Here is a 19,322-nt window from a genome sequence, read left to right as displayed (position 1 = left end):
TGCAGTACATGGTGCAGTACATGGTTCAGTACATGGTTCAGTACATGTGTAGTTTCTGATGATTTGCAACAACCTTCATTCACCGCTAGATGGCGGCAGAGCCGGAAGACTCCCGCTGATGTTTCTCTTTTTAGAGTTTATGACCTAAATATTAGGAGAAAATTGTAGTTTGGAAGTGTAACTGCGATTCATTTGCTCAATTATCTAATTAGGCTAAGGTAAAACTCACTTAATGTTTTAAATTATTATAATGTTTACTGTTTTAGTCTAGGATGCTAAATAGCTAAAAAAAAAAAAAGGAGGACAAGTTAGATGCATAAAAGGTGGTGGACGGTAGTTTAGGAGATGAGAAGTGTTACGTAGGACACGAATTGGGATTTAATGGAGCTCAAATATTAATACAGTACATATCTACATTTATTTTTATTATTTATTTTTTCGATTTAACTCTTCAAAGACGCTGGGTTTGCTGCGGAGAGATTATTGGTCAGACAGACGCACCTGCGCAACTTTGTTGTTTTATTTAAAAGAAAATGCCATAAAAACAACATGTTTGTATAATACTGCACTCACTTTGACGCACCTGTTCAGTTGTCCTGTTCACAAGATGATCGCTGTCCTAACTGATGCGCGGAGACCAGATGTCCCCGAGCTGTTGTGGCCCTACGCGCAAGAAAGTAGTCCGTGCGGTAATAAAAGACGAGCTTCAACGGAGACGGTGGCGCCTTGGTCCCTGCAAAGTTCACCCAGTAGGTGAGTAACCTTTAAGAGATTACAAACAACCCAGACAGAAGATTAAACACTTTTATATTTATTTCCTGCTGCTATAATTTGTTGTCTCTCATTTAAATAGTTGTAATGCCCACAGTTGTGTATTTTAAGCTGGAAACTTATACAAACTGCTATTTGAGGTAATAAAATCACAGTTTTGGCTGTGTTTTTATGACACCGCTCTTTTCAGCTCATATGTTTAATCACATATCTCTACACACACAATGAATCCATTGAATTATTGCTCTGTGACCAACTAAAACAATTTTTTTGGGTCATAATTGCACCTTAGCACCTTAAATATCCAGTTTAAATTTTATGTGTAGAACATCTTCGTCCTTCGTCAGAAGAGATCATTTCATCTACTTCTGCTGCTCATAAAATAAAGCTTGAACTCTGAAGAGTGCAGTCAAGTCGATGAATAATTATTGCCTTTCACACAAGCTGGTCTGTATAAGCTTGTATTTACTGTCTGCAATGAAAAAGGCTAAAGTTATTTATGACATTGTCACGCAGGTGTTACGGTGCATTTACCTGTTCATTTAAATGTAAAAGCCATTATGGTACTCTGTTTCAGTCAATATATGCACGTGGATATTTCTCTCATGCACTCATGATCTCAGCATGGAATGTATATGCAAAATGCACTAAGTGTTGAAAACAAGAGTATTATAGTATTTGACTGTCTCCTCAGGTCTTTCCCTGCAGACTCAAATCCAGTCATGTCTAAGCCAAAAGAGAGCGGCTCTTCCATCATGCAGTCCCAGCAGATGCAGGCAGCCATGGCAGACACTCTCATTGAGCACATGTGTCTGCTGGACATCGACTCTGAGCCTGCTGAGTCTCGCAACACCGGCATCATCTGCACAATCGGTCAGACACGTTTAAAGGCCTTCCTGATCTTTACGTAACACGTTCATTTGTTAATGGATAGTTCAGACGTTTTAATGCTTACGAATAATTAATATCTTATATGTAAATAGCTTGTTTTGAAGATCCTCAGTTTGGAGAAACAGTTTAGTTTTGACCAAATTATCGAGCTAGTCTGAGTGGGTCTAAAACCAAAGTGGATTGCTGCCATCTTAGAACAACGATAACTCCACGTTTTCATGACGATTCCTCTGAACTCCATTTTTATTTGTCTTTCTGTAAATTCCACCTTACGTGGTTATTTACAAGCATTTATTGGCAAGTGCAGTTAGCAACAGCGGCAGCTAGCTGTAGCTCTTGTAGCGGGAGTATCACAACATTCTTTTAAAATTACCTTCTAAAGCAAACCTGACAACCATGTAAAGGTTTATAATATTATGTTGTACAAGAGCGGCTGTAAGAGTTTTTCAAACTGGAGTCACTTTAATTTGGCAGCAGTCCACTTTGGTCTTGGTGCAGATTGGACTAATACCCCAGAATGAAACTGTGCAAATTGAGCTCAACATCAAGTAAAATATACCTCATAACTTTTCACAGAACTTAATTTCAGAGAACCACAACTATCTCTGCGATAGAACTTGATTTAAAACGTTACGTTAACCCACATGTTCACTCGCTGGCTGCAGGTCCTGCGTCCCGATCTGTGGAGATGGCCAAAGAAATGATCAAGGCTGGGATGAACATTGCAAGAATGAACTTCTCTCACGGCACACACGAAGTGAGTGACAGATGATAAATATCAAAGGAGGGAATGGAACCGCAGCTATTTAAGAGAAAATACTTGCTGCGGCGTCTCAGCTGAGGTCATTTCAACAGTGCAACAGGCTAAAGAGCTAGCAGTGCGGTAGCTTGTTGGCTGTCTGCAAGTGATTCAGCGTAAATGTATCCTTTACAGTTGGGAGGATCAGCCAGGGTGACATTTCTCTTGTGGCCTTGTAACTGTCTGTAATGCGATCCTCGAGCTCGCAGTCGACCCTTCAGAACCGAGTCTGTGTCGTAGCTTGAAAGATCTTTGGCTGGTCAGTGGCTGACCTTAAAACGACGACCCTTTCCCTTTAAAAGTCACGACTCTGTTTACGGTCACCTGAGTGGGCACCCATAATTAAGTTTAGGATCTAGAAAGGTTAACTACAGGCTTGTGGTCAGTACAGTAGGCTAGCGTTGATGGCTTGAAAAATCAAGTTTAAACTTGAGCTGTATGAATACTTATACCTCCAGTATTACTCCCACCAAGAGAATATGTGCTTTATTATGGGAGCAGAAAACATAAACAAAGGTGACCTCTGTCTCGTTGTCAGGACAGCTATAAATAGGAGTCCCCCTCACAGCAGGAGCAGGAGTAGACTGCATGAGAAGCAACAGCAGTGTTGAACGCCAGTCAGAAGTTTCTCTTCCTAATATTTTATGTCATTTTCACTTTATTCGTGTGAAAAACAGATTTTTTTTTTCCATTCATGCATCAAATGAGTCTCATATTTACTGCTCTGACAGTAGCTCAACTATTTTAAGCATCAGGAAGCTCAGGGTCATGTGCTCAAAGTATTTCACTTTGGGACCACCTGTTCTACTAGATTAATTTTACTTTTTAAGAATGCGCCTCATTTAAAGGTACAGTACTGCGCAAAAGTTTTAAACTACTCGTACATTTCTCCACACTTTGATTCCAAGGAGCCAGACTTTCTAGTAATCATTTAAAAGTGCTTTTTATCAATAATTCTGAAAGCCTTCTGAACGTCTTTCGTTATTTTTCTTTGGATTTTAGCTGAGAGAACGATCAGTGAAGACCATTTTAAAAGATTGCAACAAAATCTGGCTCACTGGAAGCAAAAAAAAATAATACTTTTCACAAGTTCTGTAAGCAGCTGTCCACCAAAATAAAACTTCACAGAATAACTTTGTAATAATTTCCATACGTAAACCATTTAAACTAGAATTGCTCTGAAGTTTTGAGGATTATGCCGTCTGTTTATTTGACAGTACCATGCAGAGACCATCAAGAATATCCGTGAAGCAACGGAGAGCTTTGGACAAGGATCTGTTGACTACAGGCCAGTGGCCATCGCTCTGGACACCAAGGGACCAGAAATCAGGACCGGTCTTATCAAGGGCGTAGGTTTTGTGCCAAATGACCTCATATGGGGAAAGCTTTTGATTTATGGAGAGCAAAAGGAAAACTTTATAACCAACACATTCATCTTGTGCAGAGCGGCACTGCTGAGGTGGAGCTCAAGAAGGGTGAGACCATCAAGATCACGCTCGATGACCAGTACAAGGACAACTGTGATGAGAAACTTCTGTGGCTCGATTACAAAAACATGCCCAAAGTGGTGCAGATTGGAAGCCACGTCTACGTTGATGATGGTCTGATCTCTCTCAAAGTTAAAGAAGTTGGTAAGTAACACACAATCAGCATTTTTCCCCCTAATCTGTCTGAGTGTTATTTTGTACTTAATGCTGAAAATATAAATATGTGTTCTGTTTTTGTGCTTTAAGGCAATGACTATCTGACGTGTGAGATTGAGAATGGCGGTATGCTGGGCAGCAAGAAGGGTGTCAATCTGCCCGGCGCTGCTGTTGACCTGCCGGCTTTGTCTGAAAAAGACATTCAGGACCTGCAGTTTGGTCTGGAGCAGGATATCGACATGGTCTTTGCCTCTTTTATTCGTAAGGCTGCTGATGTTCAAGCTGTCAGGAAAGTGTTGGGCGAGAAGGGCAAAGACATAAAGATCATCAGCAAGCTGGAGAACCACGAGGGCGTGCGTAGGTCAGTAGATCACCAACAGACCTAACTCAGGCTGCTTGAACGTGAGTTTTTGCTGTTGGTAAACAACTTTTTTTATTTATGTTCATTAGATTTGATGAGATCCTGGAGGCCAGTGATGGCATCATGGTTGCCCGTGGAGACCTGGGCATTGAGATCCCGACAGAGAAGGTCTTCGTCGCCCAGAAGATGATGACGGGCAGGTGCAACAGGATTGGCAAACCCATCGTCTGTGCCACACAGGTCTTTGTCACCATAGGGAGTATGATGGAGCCAGAAGAGAACGACGACTGTAACAATATAAAATATTCTGGTTTTCCCTTGTAGATGCTGGAGAGCATGACCAAGAAGCCTCGTCCTACACGTGCTGAGGCCAATGATGTTGCCAACGCTGTGCTGGATGGCAACGACTGCATTATGCTGAGTGGTGAGACTGCCAAGGGAGACTACCCTCTGGAGGCAGTGCGCACACAGCATATGGTAAGACTGGCTCTGTTCCTGAGGTGTTGCATTTATTAACAATGGCAACGTTAGATGACAGAGATTTTTGCCTGATAATGCAGACGATGTTTGGTTGATGTTTTATATTTCTACAGATAGAATTAAACAAGTGTAGTTATCTTACTGTGAACAAATCACTGCTATAATGATAGTAGCATTCCTTTACAGAATGTATATTAGCCACAACTTTGCATGTCAAAGTTTTAATATAACGTGTTGTATCTGTTAACGCTCAAGTATGTGTTGGAGATGACTTTCAGCTACAAACACATCAAATTTCAGCTCAGTATCTGCAACACTGACTGAGATATAGTAATTTTTGTGTTTGCTATCTATAAATTAGCCATAGTAGCCTTCTTTAATTCGGTTGACTCTGTAGATGAACAGATGCTGAGATATATTCATCAATTAAACGGATTCTTCATTTTTCTGGACTGTATATAAACGTGCATTGAATTTAACAGAAATGTAACGTGAGACGTTATTTATCTTTGACCCATCAAAATGAATGGAGGTCATTTATTTACAGAATCAAAGTTTAACATCAAACATTTACATTAATTTGGCAGAATATGAAAATAACAACATAATTAATCAGCTTTACAACCAGGAAAACCATACGGCCATGATTTTCCGTTGCTTCACCACAGACATTAATGAAAACATCTGGATTAATTTTCTAGCAGAAAGGAGAGTTTAAAGATGGAAAATTGAGATTTATCTTACAGAGAGATGTGTGAGGGAATTTGTCTGTTTTAACCAGAACAGCACGCTCTTTTGGAAATCAGCTTGTCCCAACAGTACACTTTTGGTGAAGGTCGACTTTTACCTTTTCTGAAGATAGATCAGTTCCGGCGTGGAGTCTCACTTCCAACCACTGTTCAGCGTCTCCGTGAGAACAGCTAAATACCTCGAGAGCCGTGTGAGGTTATCCAAACAGAAGTTATAATTCCCAAAATCGTCTCTGGTTCAGCTTGATTCTAATACAGCAGCGTCCATGAATGCCTGCGTTTGCATTCTGGAACTCCCAAACTCTCTGCATTCTGGATTCCAAAAACTCTGAACTCTTACGTTGAACTGGGAAGTGCCACATTTAAATGGGCTCTACTTCCGGTTCATTTGAGAGCCTCTGATTGGTCGATGGACCCCAACAGAGGTGTGTTTTGTGATGTAAGGTGTTATGGAAAGTCAAGGATTGTTTAAGAACAGACAGAAAGATATCATGGAAAAACCAGACTTCGTGGCGTCGCTCCACCAAGTATCTTGCTGTAAAAGTTAAACATGACATTTCTTTTCAGTAAACTTTTAGTTGACCGAAACCTGAACTTTGACACACACTTACAAACTTGCTCACTTCAAGCAGACGATCAAGAAATTGAATCATTACTCTCTAACGTACTCTAACTTGATTTCACTTTGAATTGAGAATTAAAAATCATTACTACTGTTTAAGTAAATAAAAATGAGTAGTTCACTTCAACATGTAAACATTGTTTGAACTAACACAATTTGATTATCAAAACATTTGTAAAATAGTAATGATCATAGAGAATTGTCTTTTTCCACTTGATTAATTCAAGAAAGAAAGTCTCAGGATGGGTCAAACTGTATTTCTGGATTCAAATCAATGAAATGACAGTTTCTGTCCATCTGGTCAGTTTTGACATCAGGCCTAGTCCACTACAACTCCATAAGTCGACCAAAACATTTGAAGGTTTACAGCCAGTGTCTGAGTTTCATTAAATTTGACCAGTGGTTCATCAGCTGTTTTGCTAATAGACAGAGAAATGTCCACACAAACATACAGCAGGTGGTTCGTAGCAGCAGGTATAGATATAATTCACAGTCTGAAAATCTGCAGGGCACAGCCACAGTCCCAGAACATCATGGTTTGAGTAACTCCAAAGCAACCACTGACTTTTATAACAAACTATCCAGCTCGCCACAGCTTTAATTTCTTTTCTGTTTCATGTGTTCAGATTGCCCGAGAAGCCGAGGCTGCCATGTTCCACAGACAAATGTTTGAGGAGCTGCGTCGCACCTCCCATCTGACCCGTGACCCCACGGAAACCGTCGCCATCGGTGCTGTTGAGGCTTCCTTCAAGTGCTGCGCCACCGCCATCATCGTGCTCACCAAGACTGGCAGGTATGACCTGGCTGTAACTTTTATCTGTCGAGACCCGAGTCAGGGTTCCTCCACCACGAGCGATGAAACAACGACATTATGATGCCTCTCCAACCCGCCGCCTCCCTCCCCAACACAAACCCTCCTGTGCTCTTATCAAGCGTGCCAACTTCCACTGCACTCACAATCTGTTCTCCACTTGTGACCTTTGGAGATCTGAACCCTGACATTTTACAAGTTAATTTTAACTCCCTGTTCATTCCTTTCAGTCAGAGTTCATCCTCACAACACGAGATCCAGAACACACGGCACCATCAGCTGGAATATTACTACAGCAGTCTAATAAGTTTATAATTATTGATTTACTAACAATGGCTCTAAAGGCTGCTTTGTGTGTGAAAGGTGGTATTTGTATGTGTTTGTGTTGCTTTGCAGCCTTTTTTAGCTCCCTGTTTTTATTTTCTATTATTTGTCAATCATCACTTATTTTGATGCTGTTCATTTTGTCCAGTAAAAGCAGCCAGCTCCATACAGCAACACTAACCTACCACACAACATGTAGCAGCTAAAGAGCTTCGTTTTTATCAATATTTGACGAAGAAAAAGAGAGGAAGGGTTTCGATTTAGATTCATCTCGTTAACACTAACTTCAAGTGAATGACTTAATTCTGAAACTGACCCAGAATAAGCCAAAAGTTCAGTGATGCTCCACATCTTACAGTTGCATCCTGTTCCCTGCAGGTCTGCTCACATGCTGTCCAGATACAGGCCTCGTGCCCCCATCATTGCTGTGACCCGTTGTGGTATGGCCGCCCGCCAGGCTCACCTGTACCGCGGTGTCTACCCCGTGCTCTACACCAAGCCTGCCAACGACGTCTGGGCTGAAGACGTTGACTTGCGTGTGAACTTTGCCCTGGAAGTTGGTGAGTAGGAATAGTAGTTTGGTAAAAATCTGTCTCAGTAGAAAAGGAACTATTTTAAATTATTTTAACGTTAGGTGCTTTTGGAACAAACATGTACTACTACTAGAATTATAATGTAGTAATGAGTAATAATAACAACCGTTACGTAAATGTTTGCTTTCGCACCGCCAGAGGATCGCTGTGATTGTGCAAAACCCAGCTGACAGTTAGCGCGGTCATGTTACATATGCACGTGATGTTCACCACCAACAGCAACAATGGAGGACTCCATCGTTAGAGCTGGGAACTTTTCAGAGTGTAGTTTGAAAGATTGCTACAAACAGTCAGAAGGGCTGGTCAAGACTTACACGATGGACCAGTCTACTTTTTTCTACACATTAAAAACACTGACAAGCAGACAAGTTGAGTAGCTTCTACGTTAACAATGCAAAGGCAGAGTTGTTAGAGTGGGTGATGGGGGAGTGGAGGCACAGAGGCTAGAGAAGGCAAGCCTCTGATTGGAAGGTCGTCGGTTCGATCCCCCGGGCCAACAACATAAAAAAAATGTGGGTGGGAAAGGTGAAACACCCACACCTGTCTCCACCCTCATTTGCCCCACTCTGAGCCCTTGAGCAAGGCCCAGAACCCCCACCATCTGCTCCACTGGGCACCCTAGATGGCAGCTCTCTGCTCCACACAGAGGGCTGTGGTAGCTCGGTGGTCTGTGGTTGCGTCAAGAAGGACATCTGATGTAAAAACAATTGTCAAGTCTTTGTGCAAGATAGTTCACTGTGGCAATGCTTGAAGAAGGGAGCAGCCAAAAGAAGAAGGTTGTTGAAAGTGTTCAGTTTATTTGACCAAAGTAAGTCCATTTCTGTAAGGTCCAGTCACATCACGAGACATTACTCTTTAGTTTCTATTGAGTTAAGAAAGCGCCTTTTCTGAAGGAGCTAAAAAAGATCTTCTTCTTTCAGCTTTATGGAGTCTCCACAGCGAGTCATCCACCTCAATCTCTCGCTGTCCTCTGCATCCTCTGTCCTCACTCCAACTACCTCCATGTCCTCTTTAACTGCATACTATGTATCCTCTTTGTCTTTTTCCTGGCAACTGCATTTCTAACATCCTTCTACCAATATACCCACTGTCCCTCCTCTGGACATGTCCAAACCACTGTCCCTCCTCTGGACATGTCCAAACCATCTCAGTCTGGACTCTTTAACTTTATCTCTCAGTTGTTCAACCTGTGCTGTACCTCTGATGATCTAATTCCTAATCCTATCCATCATTGTCACTCCTAAGGAGAACCTCAACATCTTCATGTCTGCCACTTCCAGTTCTTTCTTCTGTCTTTTTGTCAATGCCACTGTCTCCAGACCATAAATGGACTGTATTTATATAGCACCTTTCTATCTTATTTCAAGATACTCAAAACGCTTGACACTACAATCTGTGCCTCATTTACCCATTCATACAGCACTCTACTAGATCTCTACAAAGCTAATTGAACAAATCATCCTAAAGAGACTAATCAGTACTTTAGATCACATCCATACACTGATGGGACACACATCAGAGGCTATGAGGGGTTCAGTGTCTTGTCCAGGGACACTTCAGCATGTGACTGCTGGTGGATTCGAACCCCCAACTCTCGCAATGGAGGACGACTGCTCTAACCACTCAGCCACAGTCGCCCCTTACCATACAACATAGCTGGTCTCACCACTGTCCTGTAAATTTTCCTTTGACCTTTACTGACACCCTTTAGTCACAAATCACTCCTGAAACTTTTCTCCATCCACTCCATCCTGCCTGAGCTTTTCACCTCTTTACCACACTCCCCATTTTCCTAGACAGTGGACAACAAGTACTTGAAGTCCTGCACCTTTGTGACCTCTGCTCCTTGTAGCCTCACTGTTCCATCGGCCTCCCTCTCATTCACACACATGTGCTCTGTCTTACTACGGCTGACTTTCATTCCTTTTCTTTCAAGTGCATACCTCCACCTCTCCAAGTTCTCTTCCACCTGTTCCCTGTTCTCACCACAGATCACGTCATCTGCAAACATCATAGTCTACGGGTATTCCTGCCTGACCTCATCTGTTAGTTGGTCCATCACCAGAGCAAACAAGAAGGGGCTCAGAGCCGATCCTTGATGCACTCCCACCTCCACCTTGAAGCTATCTGTCACTCCTACATCACATTTCACCACTGTCCTGCTGTCCTCCCACATGTCCTGTATCAGTCTAACATACTTCTCTGCCACTCCTGATTTACTCATGCAATACCACACCTCCTCTCTCAGCACTCTGTCATATGCTTTTTCTAAATCCTCAAAGACGCAATGGAGTTCTTTCTCTCTGTACTTCTCCATCAACATCCTCAAAGCCAAGATGGCATCTGTGCTGCTTTCTCTTGGCATGAAACCATACTGCTGCTCACAAATGGTCACCTCGTCTAAGTCTTGCTTCCACAATTTTCTCCCAGATCTTCATTGTGTGACTCATCAACTTTATTCCCCTGTAGTTGCTACAACTCTGTACATCACCCTTGTTCTTAAAAATGGGCACCAGCACACTTCTTCTCCATTCCTCAGGCATTTTATCACCCTCAAATATGCCATTTAATATTTGAGTCAAAAACCTCACTGCCATCTCTCCAAGACATTTCCACACCTCCACTGGTATGTCATCAGGTCCTACTGCCTTCCCCTTCTTCATTCTTTTGAGAGCTTTCTGGACTTCACCCTCACTAATCTTTCCCACTTCCTGGCCCACAGTTTCTATGACCTCTATACTTCTTTCTCTTTCATTCTCTTCATTCATTAGCTCCTCAAAGTACTCCTTCCTTCCATCTTTCCATCACACTCTCCTCACTTGTAAGAACATTACCATTCCTATCTTTAATAAGCCTAACTTGCTGCACATCCTTTCCAGCCTGATCCCTCTGTCTCGCCAATCGGTACAAACCCTTTTCACCCTCTTTAGTGTCCAGCCTCCAATACAACTCATCGTACGCCCTCTGCTTTGCCTTAGCTACTTCCCTGTCCCATCTCCTTATATTCCTGTCTCCTCTTTTCAGTTCTCTCACTGTCATATTTCTTCTTGGCTAATCTCTTTCTTTGAATAGCTTCCTGCACTTCACTATTCCACCACCAGGTTTCTTTGTCATCCATTCTCTGTCCAGATGACACACCAAGTACCTTACCTTCCTACCTGTCTCTCTAATTACTGTTGCTGTAGTAGCACAGTTGTTTGGAAGCTCTTTCTTACCACCCAGAGCCTTTAACAGCTCCTCTCTGAATTTCTCACAACATTCATCCTTTTTCATCTTCCACCATTTGGTCTTCCTCTCTTATTTTCCTCTTTTTCTCTTCTTCACAATAATAGTCATTCTACAGCCAACCATCGGATGCTGTCTGGCTTCGGTCTCCCCTACCACAATCTTACAGTCTCCAATCTCCCTCAGGTTTCTTCTTCTACACAGAATGTAGTCGACCTGCGTACTCCTTCCTCCACTCTTATAGGTCACTTTATGTTCCTCCCTCTTTTGGAAATAGTTGTTGACTATAGCCATTTCCATTCTCTTGGCAAAATCCTCCATTTTTCTGGTTTCTTTCCTGGACACCAAACCTACCCATCTCTTCCTCATGCCCTCTGTTTCCTTCACCAACATGTCCATTCAGGCCTGCTTTGATCGCCACTCTTTCCTCCCTGGGAATACTCTCTATCACTTCATCCATATCTTTCCAAAATGTATCTTTCTCCTCCTCATCACATCCAACCTATGGAGCATAATCACTGACGATGTTTAGCATCGGACCTTCTACTTTTATCTTCAGGCACATCACCCTATCTGACACTCTTTTCACCTCTACTACATTCTTTGCCAACACCTCCTTCAGGACCACCCCTACTCCATTTCTCTTTCCATCCACACCATGGTAAAACAGTTTGAACCCTGCTCCAATGCTGCGAGCCTTGCTGCCCTTCTACTTGGTCTCTTGGACACATAAAACATCTACCTTCCTTCTCTGCATCATGTCAGCCAGCTCTCTACCTTTGCCTGTCATTGTCCCCACATTTAGAGTTGCAACTCTCAGTCATTCTTCACTTTAATCTTCTCCTTCTGTCTCCTGACACATATCCCTCCTCATGGTCTTCGCCTAACAGTAGCACAATTTCCGCCAGCACCCTGTTTGTCAACAGCACCAGTGGCGGTCATTGTTAACTTGGTCTTGACCAATCCGGTATGATTTAGCTTTGTTGAACTTGCATCATAGCTTTGGCAAGTGTTTTACATCAGATGCCCTTCCTGACACAACCCTCACCACCTGGGACAGGCACATGGGACCGGCAGAAGAGATACACTGGCTTGTGCTCCCTAGTGTCTGGTTTACATGAGCTAAAAAATATAAACAGTTAAAAGAGCCATGAACGGCCACAGAATCAAGAACAAAAAATCTGAAATCCCTAAAAAGCTTAAAACGACTGTGAACTGGTTCCTTGTGGTCCGAAAGCTCCTAGTGTCTGATAAGACAAATGTTTTTAAATTTTTAAAATCTGTTTGCAGGTAAACATCGCAAATTCTTCAAGTCTGGTGACGTGGCCATCGTTGTGACCGGCTGGCGCCCCGGCTCTGGCTACACCAACACCATGAGGGTGGTTCTGGTGCCTTGAACTTCATCAAGAGGACATCAGTAAACTCTCTTATTCTAACTTTTGTTCCCTTCATGTTGGTCTTCCTAATTATTTCATACAAGAAAGTCCCAATTAGGCCATCCCTTTAAAGGACACCTGATGATGACTGAAACATGATTCCTTCCTCCAGTTCATTGTCCACGTCCTGCTGCTGTTCTCGTCTTCTCCCATGTTTTATGTGGAACTTTCAGCTGATATAGTATTTGAGTTGATCTGGTGTGATCAATTAAAAGTATATTTATGTTGGATCAGCTTCTCATTCATTAACCTCCTGTGAGTTACTTCCACCTATTTCTTATATTTTAATGCTGAAAAGAATAATGTTAACGTTGAGCAAAAGTTACAAAAAGTCAAGTAAATATTACAAAATGTGAATGCTGAAGGACTTGGCTGAAATTTGTTGACTTGGTGGAAAAAGCTGAAATTGATTTATAAATTTAAATCATTGGAACAAATGCTAATAAAAGCAAAACAGTAGCTAAGAGCTGAAATGGACAAAATGCTAAAATGAGCATAACCACAGCTACAAGCCAAAAAGTTATTACATTTTAATAAAGGCTAAAACTAGCAAAATAGTAGCTAAAAGCTAAATGAAGCATAAGACAAAAACTGAGCCAGTACACTTAAGTTTAAATGTTTTTAAAGGAACTGAAGAGATCTCAGTGCATTTTTATCAGGAGTTTTTTTTTAAATATTTTGAAAAGCATAGAAGGTATAAAAACACAGCACCCTGTTCCCAGTGGACCTGAATGTTTCGACACATGAATGGTTAAAATGGCACGAAGATGTGGAAGAGTTCAGTTTAAAAAAAAAAATGGAATAAATTATAATCAGACCAACAATGCTGAGTCAGCATCCACACAAATATTATTCTCTAAACGTGAATATGTAGTTTATGGTGTTATTAGAAGACAGGGATTTATTGTTCTGGACGTCCTGTGAGTTTTGTCTGCTTTCTATCAGCCTGACCGCTTCGTCTCAGAGAGAGAGAAAAAAGAAGCTTATCTCAATCAACCTTTAAAGCAGCGCCAAATTAAATGACTATTTCCTTACTAATCCACCACTTATCACTCCATGAACACGGCAAATAATTTCCCCTGTATTGAATACCGGGCAGATTATAATCCTGGCTATTTTGAAATTTGGCACCAAACAACAGCACGCTGTTCCCGATTTATAATCCGGCTTAAAGTCGGAGACTTCCCCATCATTTTCATCAGATTTTCCTCATGCCGCATGCCGCTCTTCAAAAAGAAACCAACAGCTATATGAGGGTCACTGACCATATGTCGTTTTTTTATTGCATTGAATTCAGCAGCTAAAATAAAATGTGCCTAAATTACAGGAGATTAAATCATAAAAATTTGCTGGTTAAAAAGGCAACAAAATGATAGACTAATAACTAAATGAATGACTTTACACCTTTTAAATGTACTCATAATGAACCTAAAGTGAAGCCCAGCTGATGCTGCTGGCAGGTGGTTGGAGGAGAATAATAACGAGGGACCGATCGAGCCCAGTGGCTGCTGACTGGTGGCATCACTCCTCACTGGGAGGAGCGCTCCAGAACTGAAGCAAACCTCAGGTACCAGCTAATGCCACTGGACAGGATCCTCAGATGGCTTAATCTAGTGACCTCATGGTCACCAGCCAAAAAAGGTCTAAAAAGAGAACAAACCATCTAAACATTAACTAGAAGGGTGTAAGTAAGCTTTTTTTCTTCATAAAGCAGTCTTTGATTCAGCATAGCATCACAGAGCAGCAGCAGTTCAACAGCAGATGTCAGATTCTTTACAATCAAACATTGCACGATGAGAGAGGTAAATATGCAGCAACATGACCCGGCAGAGTTCCTTGTCAATCGTGTGTCCAAGTAACTGCTGTGTAGCCCTTTGACTGATGCAAGAAACATTCACATCGATCTTAGTGCATTGCTGGTTTCAGGATTTTTAGATTTTTTTTTTTTGATTATCCACAATTGCTTTAAAAAAAAAAAGAAATCATCTCCCTTTTTGTAACGAGTTCTTACTCAAATCTTTGACACAAGTGCTTCGATTCACAGTACCTTTATACCCCAACAGTAAAAATAAAATAAAAACACAGAGATTATTGCATACGATGCTCATGGCACACAAACTTCAGCTCCGGTGGGTGATCTAAAGGTAAAGCCAGACTAAAACACGCTGGCGGTGGGTCATGTGGTTCCTCCACAACCATCATCAAAACAACACATTCAGACAAACGTTACATTCAGTACTCTTTTTAAATGCATTCTGATTTGTGTGACCCATTTGGGTGTGCAATATCGCTATCTTGGAAGACACGCCATCATCAAACCACCTTGCTGGACTGAGCAGAGTTCAGTCTGTCTGACCACACGTCTCTGAAGGGGTTGGGGGGGGGGGGGCTGCATTCATCCAACACTCTTTATAAACAAGGAGTAAAAACAGTAAACATTATTTTTTTGGTTTGAATCATAACTATGGGGTGCTGTTTGTAAACTTACACAGTCAAAAGTTAACAGCAATATTTGGTTTATTTAGCCTTTCATGAGAAAAAAATGTGTTTTTTTTTTTCAGTCATATTTTCACCATGTTATTCAAACATTTCTAAATGTCATAGTTCCAAACAAAATATTTAATTTACAAGCTAAATACTTAGTTTACAAACTACTTAACTTGCAAGTTAAATATTTAGTTAGCAAGCCAAATATTTAGTTCTACACTAAATATTTAGTTTACAAACTAAATGTTTATGTCCAAGATAAATGTTTAATTTCCTAACTAAATATTTAACTTGCAAGTTAAATATTTAGTTAGGAAATTAAATATTTAATGTACACCTAAATATTAAATTTCCTAACTAAATATTTAACTTGCAAGTTAAATATTTAGTTTGTAAATTAAACATTTATCTTGGACATAAATATTTAGCTTGTAAACTAAATATTTAGTGTGTAATTAAATATTTGGCTTGCTAATTACATATTTAAATTGCAAGTTAATATTTATTTTGTAAACTAAATATATAGCTTGTAAATTAAATATTTAGTTTGGAACTATGACATTTATAAATGTATGAATAACATGGTAAAAATATGTCTTTGAAAAAAAAAAAAACGTTTTTTTCTTATGAAAGGCTAAATAAACCAAATATTGCTGTTAACTTTTGACTGTGTAACTTTACAAACGGCACCCAATACATAACTGAATAAAGTTGCAGACAAAACTTTCAACTAAACAGGAGTAGCTAAAAAAAAGGACAACATGGTTTCAAACAAGTACAACAAATCACAGATTAAGGTTAGAATATATTATGTATAACAAGTTATATCTGGATGAGATTTTAAATATATACCCTTCAGTACTTTTGGATTGTCTTTATATTCAAAGATTTAATGATCTGTATTAAAAATATCTGTGCTCGTCCATCATTCATTCACTCTGAGTAAAAACACAACCGTTGATCTCTAGTTTGGGTAAAATCCGTCCCTCTGCCACTGACGTGTGAAATATTCCCGACATGGAGGCGAGCCGTCGGTGCGCCGCAGGAGTGACGCTCACAGGTTGGAGGGAAGCTTGGACTGTTTGTGCTCCAACGTTTCAGCAGGAGATCTAAGAAGAGGAGAGTGAACGCCACCCGACGGGTCCAGAGGTTCGGGTCCTGTCCGTTTCCGACTCAAAGGAGCAGCTTGTCCTGGGATGGAGGTGTAGAGTTTACTGACAGTCATGGGGGAGGAGAAGGCCCCCGCTGCCCCCTCTGGGGAGCCACTCATGACCAAAGGCCTTTCCTGGTGTAGACAGCTGTGAGAGCCTGAGATAGTCTTTATTTCCTGGGTAAAAAGATCTCTAGAGTACGAGGTATGATGGGTTTGAGAACTGGGGGAGCTTATGGTGGGGGGGAGCTCACCGTGGAAAACTGTCTGCCCCCTCACAGGGCTCTGTGTACTTGGACTGTGAAGGGGAGGCGTGTAGCTGGGCGAGTCCTCGGCTGAGCCGTACTGGGCCAGAGAAGCAAGTGCCGAGTGCTCGGGGAGAACCTGGGGGAGGAAAACAGACTGCAGTCCTGCCAGGGTGTGCTGGGCCAGCAACGCTGCAGCTCCAGCTCCACCGACAGGCGCTGGGGGGTTAGGTCCAGTAGAGGATTGGCTGCTGGTGATGATGGGAAAATGTGGGAGGCTCCCATCGCTGCTCGCTGTGGATCCTGTTTGCAGGATGCAGGAGGGAGGACAGACCTGCTGCATCTGGCTCAGAATGGGGTTCACTGAGCTGCAGATCAGAGGCCCGATGGTGGGGGCTGGGAATCTCCCCGCTAACCTCCCTGGTGCCCCCTGTTGAAGTAAACCTAGAGGTGGAGAGGTCATAGCGCCATGGAAGGGCTGGGAGTGGAGCTGGGCAGAGCAAGTGTAGGAGACGGTGGTCTGGCTGATGGGGAAAACTGGGGCCACGCCGCAGTGGGGGGGATGAGCAACCAGGGGGGTGACAGGCTGCAGGCTGCTGGTGAAGATGGGCTGTGAGGGGAGACAGGCTGACAAAAGTCCTGTGGAGAGATGCTGGGGGATGGAGAACCCCAGAGAGGGAGTCTCAGCCACAGGTCTGTTCTTGGCGGGGCTGGGTGGAGACCCAGACCCGCAGCTGCTGGAGGCTCCGATCTGCACCCTCTTCGGGTGGCTGCCGTGCTCCTTCATAGAACCGGACCCCGGTGCCAGAGGATTGTGGAGGAGGATTTGAGGCAGTGTGGAGTGGTGAGCTAAGGCCAGAGCCAGCGGCGTGGTGGCAGCGGCGGCCTGGAGTGGGGCCTGGACCAGAGGGGTCCAGATGAGAGGGGTGGGTGATGGAGGAGCAGCAGGAAGGTTTAATGTCGGACCGGTGCTGGTTTGGATCAGCTGAGTGCACTGGGCCATGTCCCGGTCGTGCTGGACGATTCTTTGGATGATCTCTGTCTCGTGAAGGTTGAGCGTGCCTGAACTTTGGTGGTGCTGGACTTTATGCTGGAGAACAGAGTTCCTCTTCCCTGCACACAAGAGAACAAAAACTGAATCAGTGGCTGCTGCATCTAATGACATCGCCTCGCCGGGGGTGTCCAAAACAAGATACCACTAACATTCATGCATCTGCAGCCAACATATAACTTTTATTGTTGTCTCTTATTTTACACAAACAGCTCAAACTCCTCTGAAAAATGGACTCCTGTGGGTTTTTATGAAGAAACAAACTGATATTTTATATTGATACGATAGTTTAAAAGTAATGATATTGAAACCTGGGCTGACTTAAATACCATTTAAAAGAATTGTACCAGACACAAACATATAAATGTTAAAAATGAAATGCTCTAACTCATAAAATGTGTTTCAATGAATAGACCTCAGCTCTACTACTAGCAGGTTTTACACAAACATGGACGCTGCCAGTGCAACATAATGATTTGATTAGTTCAAGCTTTGAAGAGCAGTTCAGCGTGTTCCTCGTGTCCTGAGAACAGATGCAAACAAGAGGGAGGTGCATCGTCTTGAGAACCTGCAGGAACTTCACATCCCCAGAAAACAGTGGTCAGTGATGAGGTGTCCCCATCCTGCAGCATGACCTGGTTTAGAAAAGTGCAGATTTTCAAATGCAAAAAATAAATTAATAAATCTTTGGAAAAGTTAGTAACTGGTTAATTTTTCCAAACACCAACCTGATTTGGCACAAAAAGCCACATTTATAAAATTACAAAAACCTCAATTGTTGCATCAGTAAAGTTACACTGTTAAAACACTGACAAGGATAAAAAATAGTATGAAAAACATGCATCATCCTCAAGAGCTCTAGGCTTAGCTGTAAAGGTCCTCAGTGACATTAATTATTTTAGTCTCCAGTCCTCCTCTAACATATCCCATGCATAAAGTGCAGAGTGAACAGAAGCTTTTTTACCCAACTCAGAAATGGAACAGAAAGCAACAAACACTGTGAGGGAAGAAAATAAGAAGCAACTCATGTCTGCTGTCAGGGTGCAAATGTTAGATGGCAGCAGACCGAGCAGTGCCTTATATATAAAACTGTACCAGTCAGTGGTTTACAGATTGTGATGAACATCAGCACGAACAGTGTCAGTCATTTAAAGATGTTGGGCTGAAGTGCTCATATTCAGAAGATCTCCATAAACCAGCTCAGGTTAAAACGTTGCAGTGACAACCTCTTCTTACATTAAAATAACTTTTTTTATATAAACAAAAAACTAGTTTTCACCTCAGTCTCTCCACAAGTTTCTCCACGTGAGATGAAAGTGAGTGAAGCGTCGATCAAGACACCCGAGTGTTTGTACGCATGAGCTGCTTCAGTTGTCTGCAGAGAACGTTTGGTCTTTCCTCCTAGAGAAAACCTGACGGCCTCCATTCTGGACCTGCCATTGTGTATCTATTCCTCTCAAATCCAGCCAGTTGAAGCAGATGGCCGCTTGTCCTGAGCCTGGTTCTGCTAAAGGTTTCTTCCTCATGTGGAGTTTTTCCTTTCCACTGTCGCCTTCATGCTCAAGATGAGAGTTCTGTGATGGAGTTAAACTCAAAGCAGTCTGCTCCTCAGATAAATAATGTTAAATTATTATTTATATATATGTATATATATATATATATACATATATACATGTATATATAT

The 19,322-nt window shown here is 42.1% G+C and overlaps 2 protein-coding genes across 3 annotated transcripts in view; one reads left to right on the top strand and one right to left on the bottom strand.

The window, feature by feature from the left end:
• The first annotated feature begins 641 nt into the window (after window positions 1-641).
• On the top strand, window positions 642-12,919 carry LOC119416352 (pyruvate kinase PKM). 2 transcript variants are annotated; one of them, XM_037683587.1, is made up of 11 exons: window positions 642-757; window positions 1,466-1,644; window positions 2,328-2,419; window positions 3,679-3,810; window positions 3,906-4,092; window positions 4,195-4,465; window positions 4,555-4,705; window positions 4,790-4,942; window positions 6,943-7,109; window positions 7,830-8,011; window positions 12,560-12,919. In XM_037683587.1, exons 1-11 carry the CDS (start codon window positions 642-644, stop codon window positions 12,664-12,666), a joined length of 1,737 nt encoding a protein of 578 aa, XP_037539515.1. In that variant the 3' UTR covers window positions 12,667-12,919. The 2 variants fall into 2 exon arrangements, with proteins under 2 accessions (XP_037539515.1, XP_037539514.1); XM_037683586.1 differs by having other exon boundaries at window positions 723-753.
• A 3,206-nt stretch (window positions 12,920-16,125) lies between these two features.
• The window catches only part of LOC119416341 (potassium/sodium hyperpolarization-activated cyclic nucleotide-gated channel 3-like), a 26,097-nt gene continuing 22,900 nt past the window's right edge, over window positions 16,126-19,322 (bottom strand). Inside the window, exon 8 of the mRNA XM_037683572.1 lies at window positions 16,126-17,700. Coding sequence (XP_037539500.1) covers window positions 16,247-17,700 — 1,454 coding nt within the window. The 3' untranslated portion in view covers window positions 16,126-16,246. The remainder of the gene's footprint in view (window positions 17,701-19,322) is intronic.

Source organism: Nematolebias whitei, chromosome 10, assembly GCF_014905685.2.
Source record: "Nematolebias whitei isolate Nwh7 chromosome 10, NemWhi1, whole genome shotgun sequence".
NCBI lineage: Eukaryota > Metazoa > Chordata > Actinopteri > Cyprinodontiformes > Rivulidae > Nematolebias > Nematolebias whitei.
This window is presented reverse-complemented; position numbering and strand designations above follow the sequence as displayed.

Bases quoted from the DNA above. Each gene is read 5' to 3' on its own strand.
- LOC119416352 (XM_037683587.1), top strand. From the start codon at position 642: ATGTCCCCGAGCTGTTGTGGCCCTACGCGCAAGAAAGTAGTCCGTGCG. The intron at 4,466-4,554 runs GTCAGTAGATCA...TATGTTCATTAG, and splicing joins AACCACGAGGGCGTGCGTAG to ATTTGATGAGATCCTGGAGG. The intron at 8,012-12,559 runs GTGAGTAGGAAT...ATCTGTTTGCAG, and splicing joins GAACTTTGCCCTGGAAGTTG to GTAAACATCGCAAATTCTTC.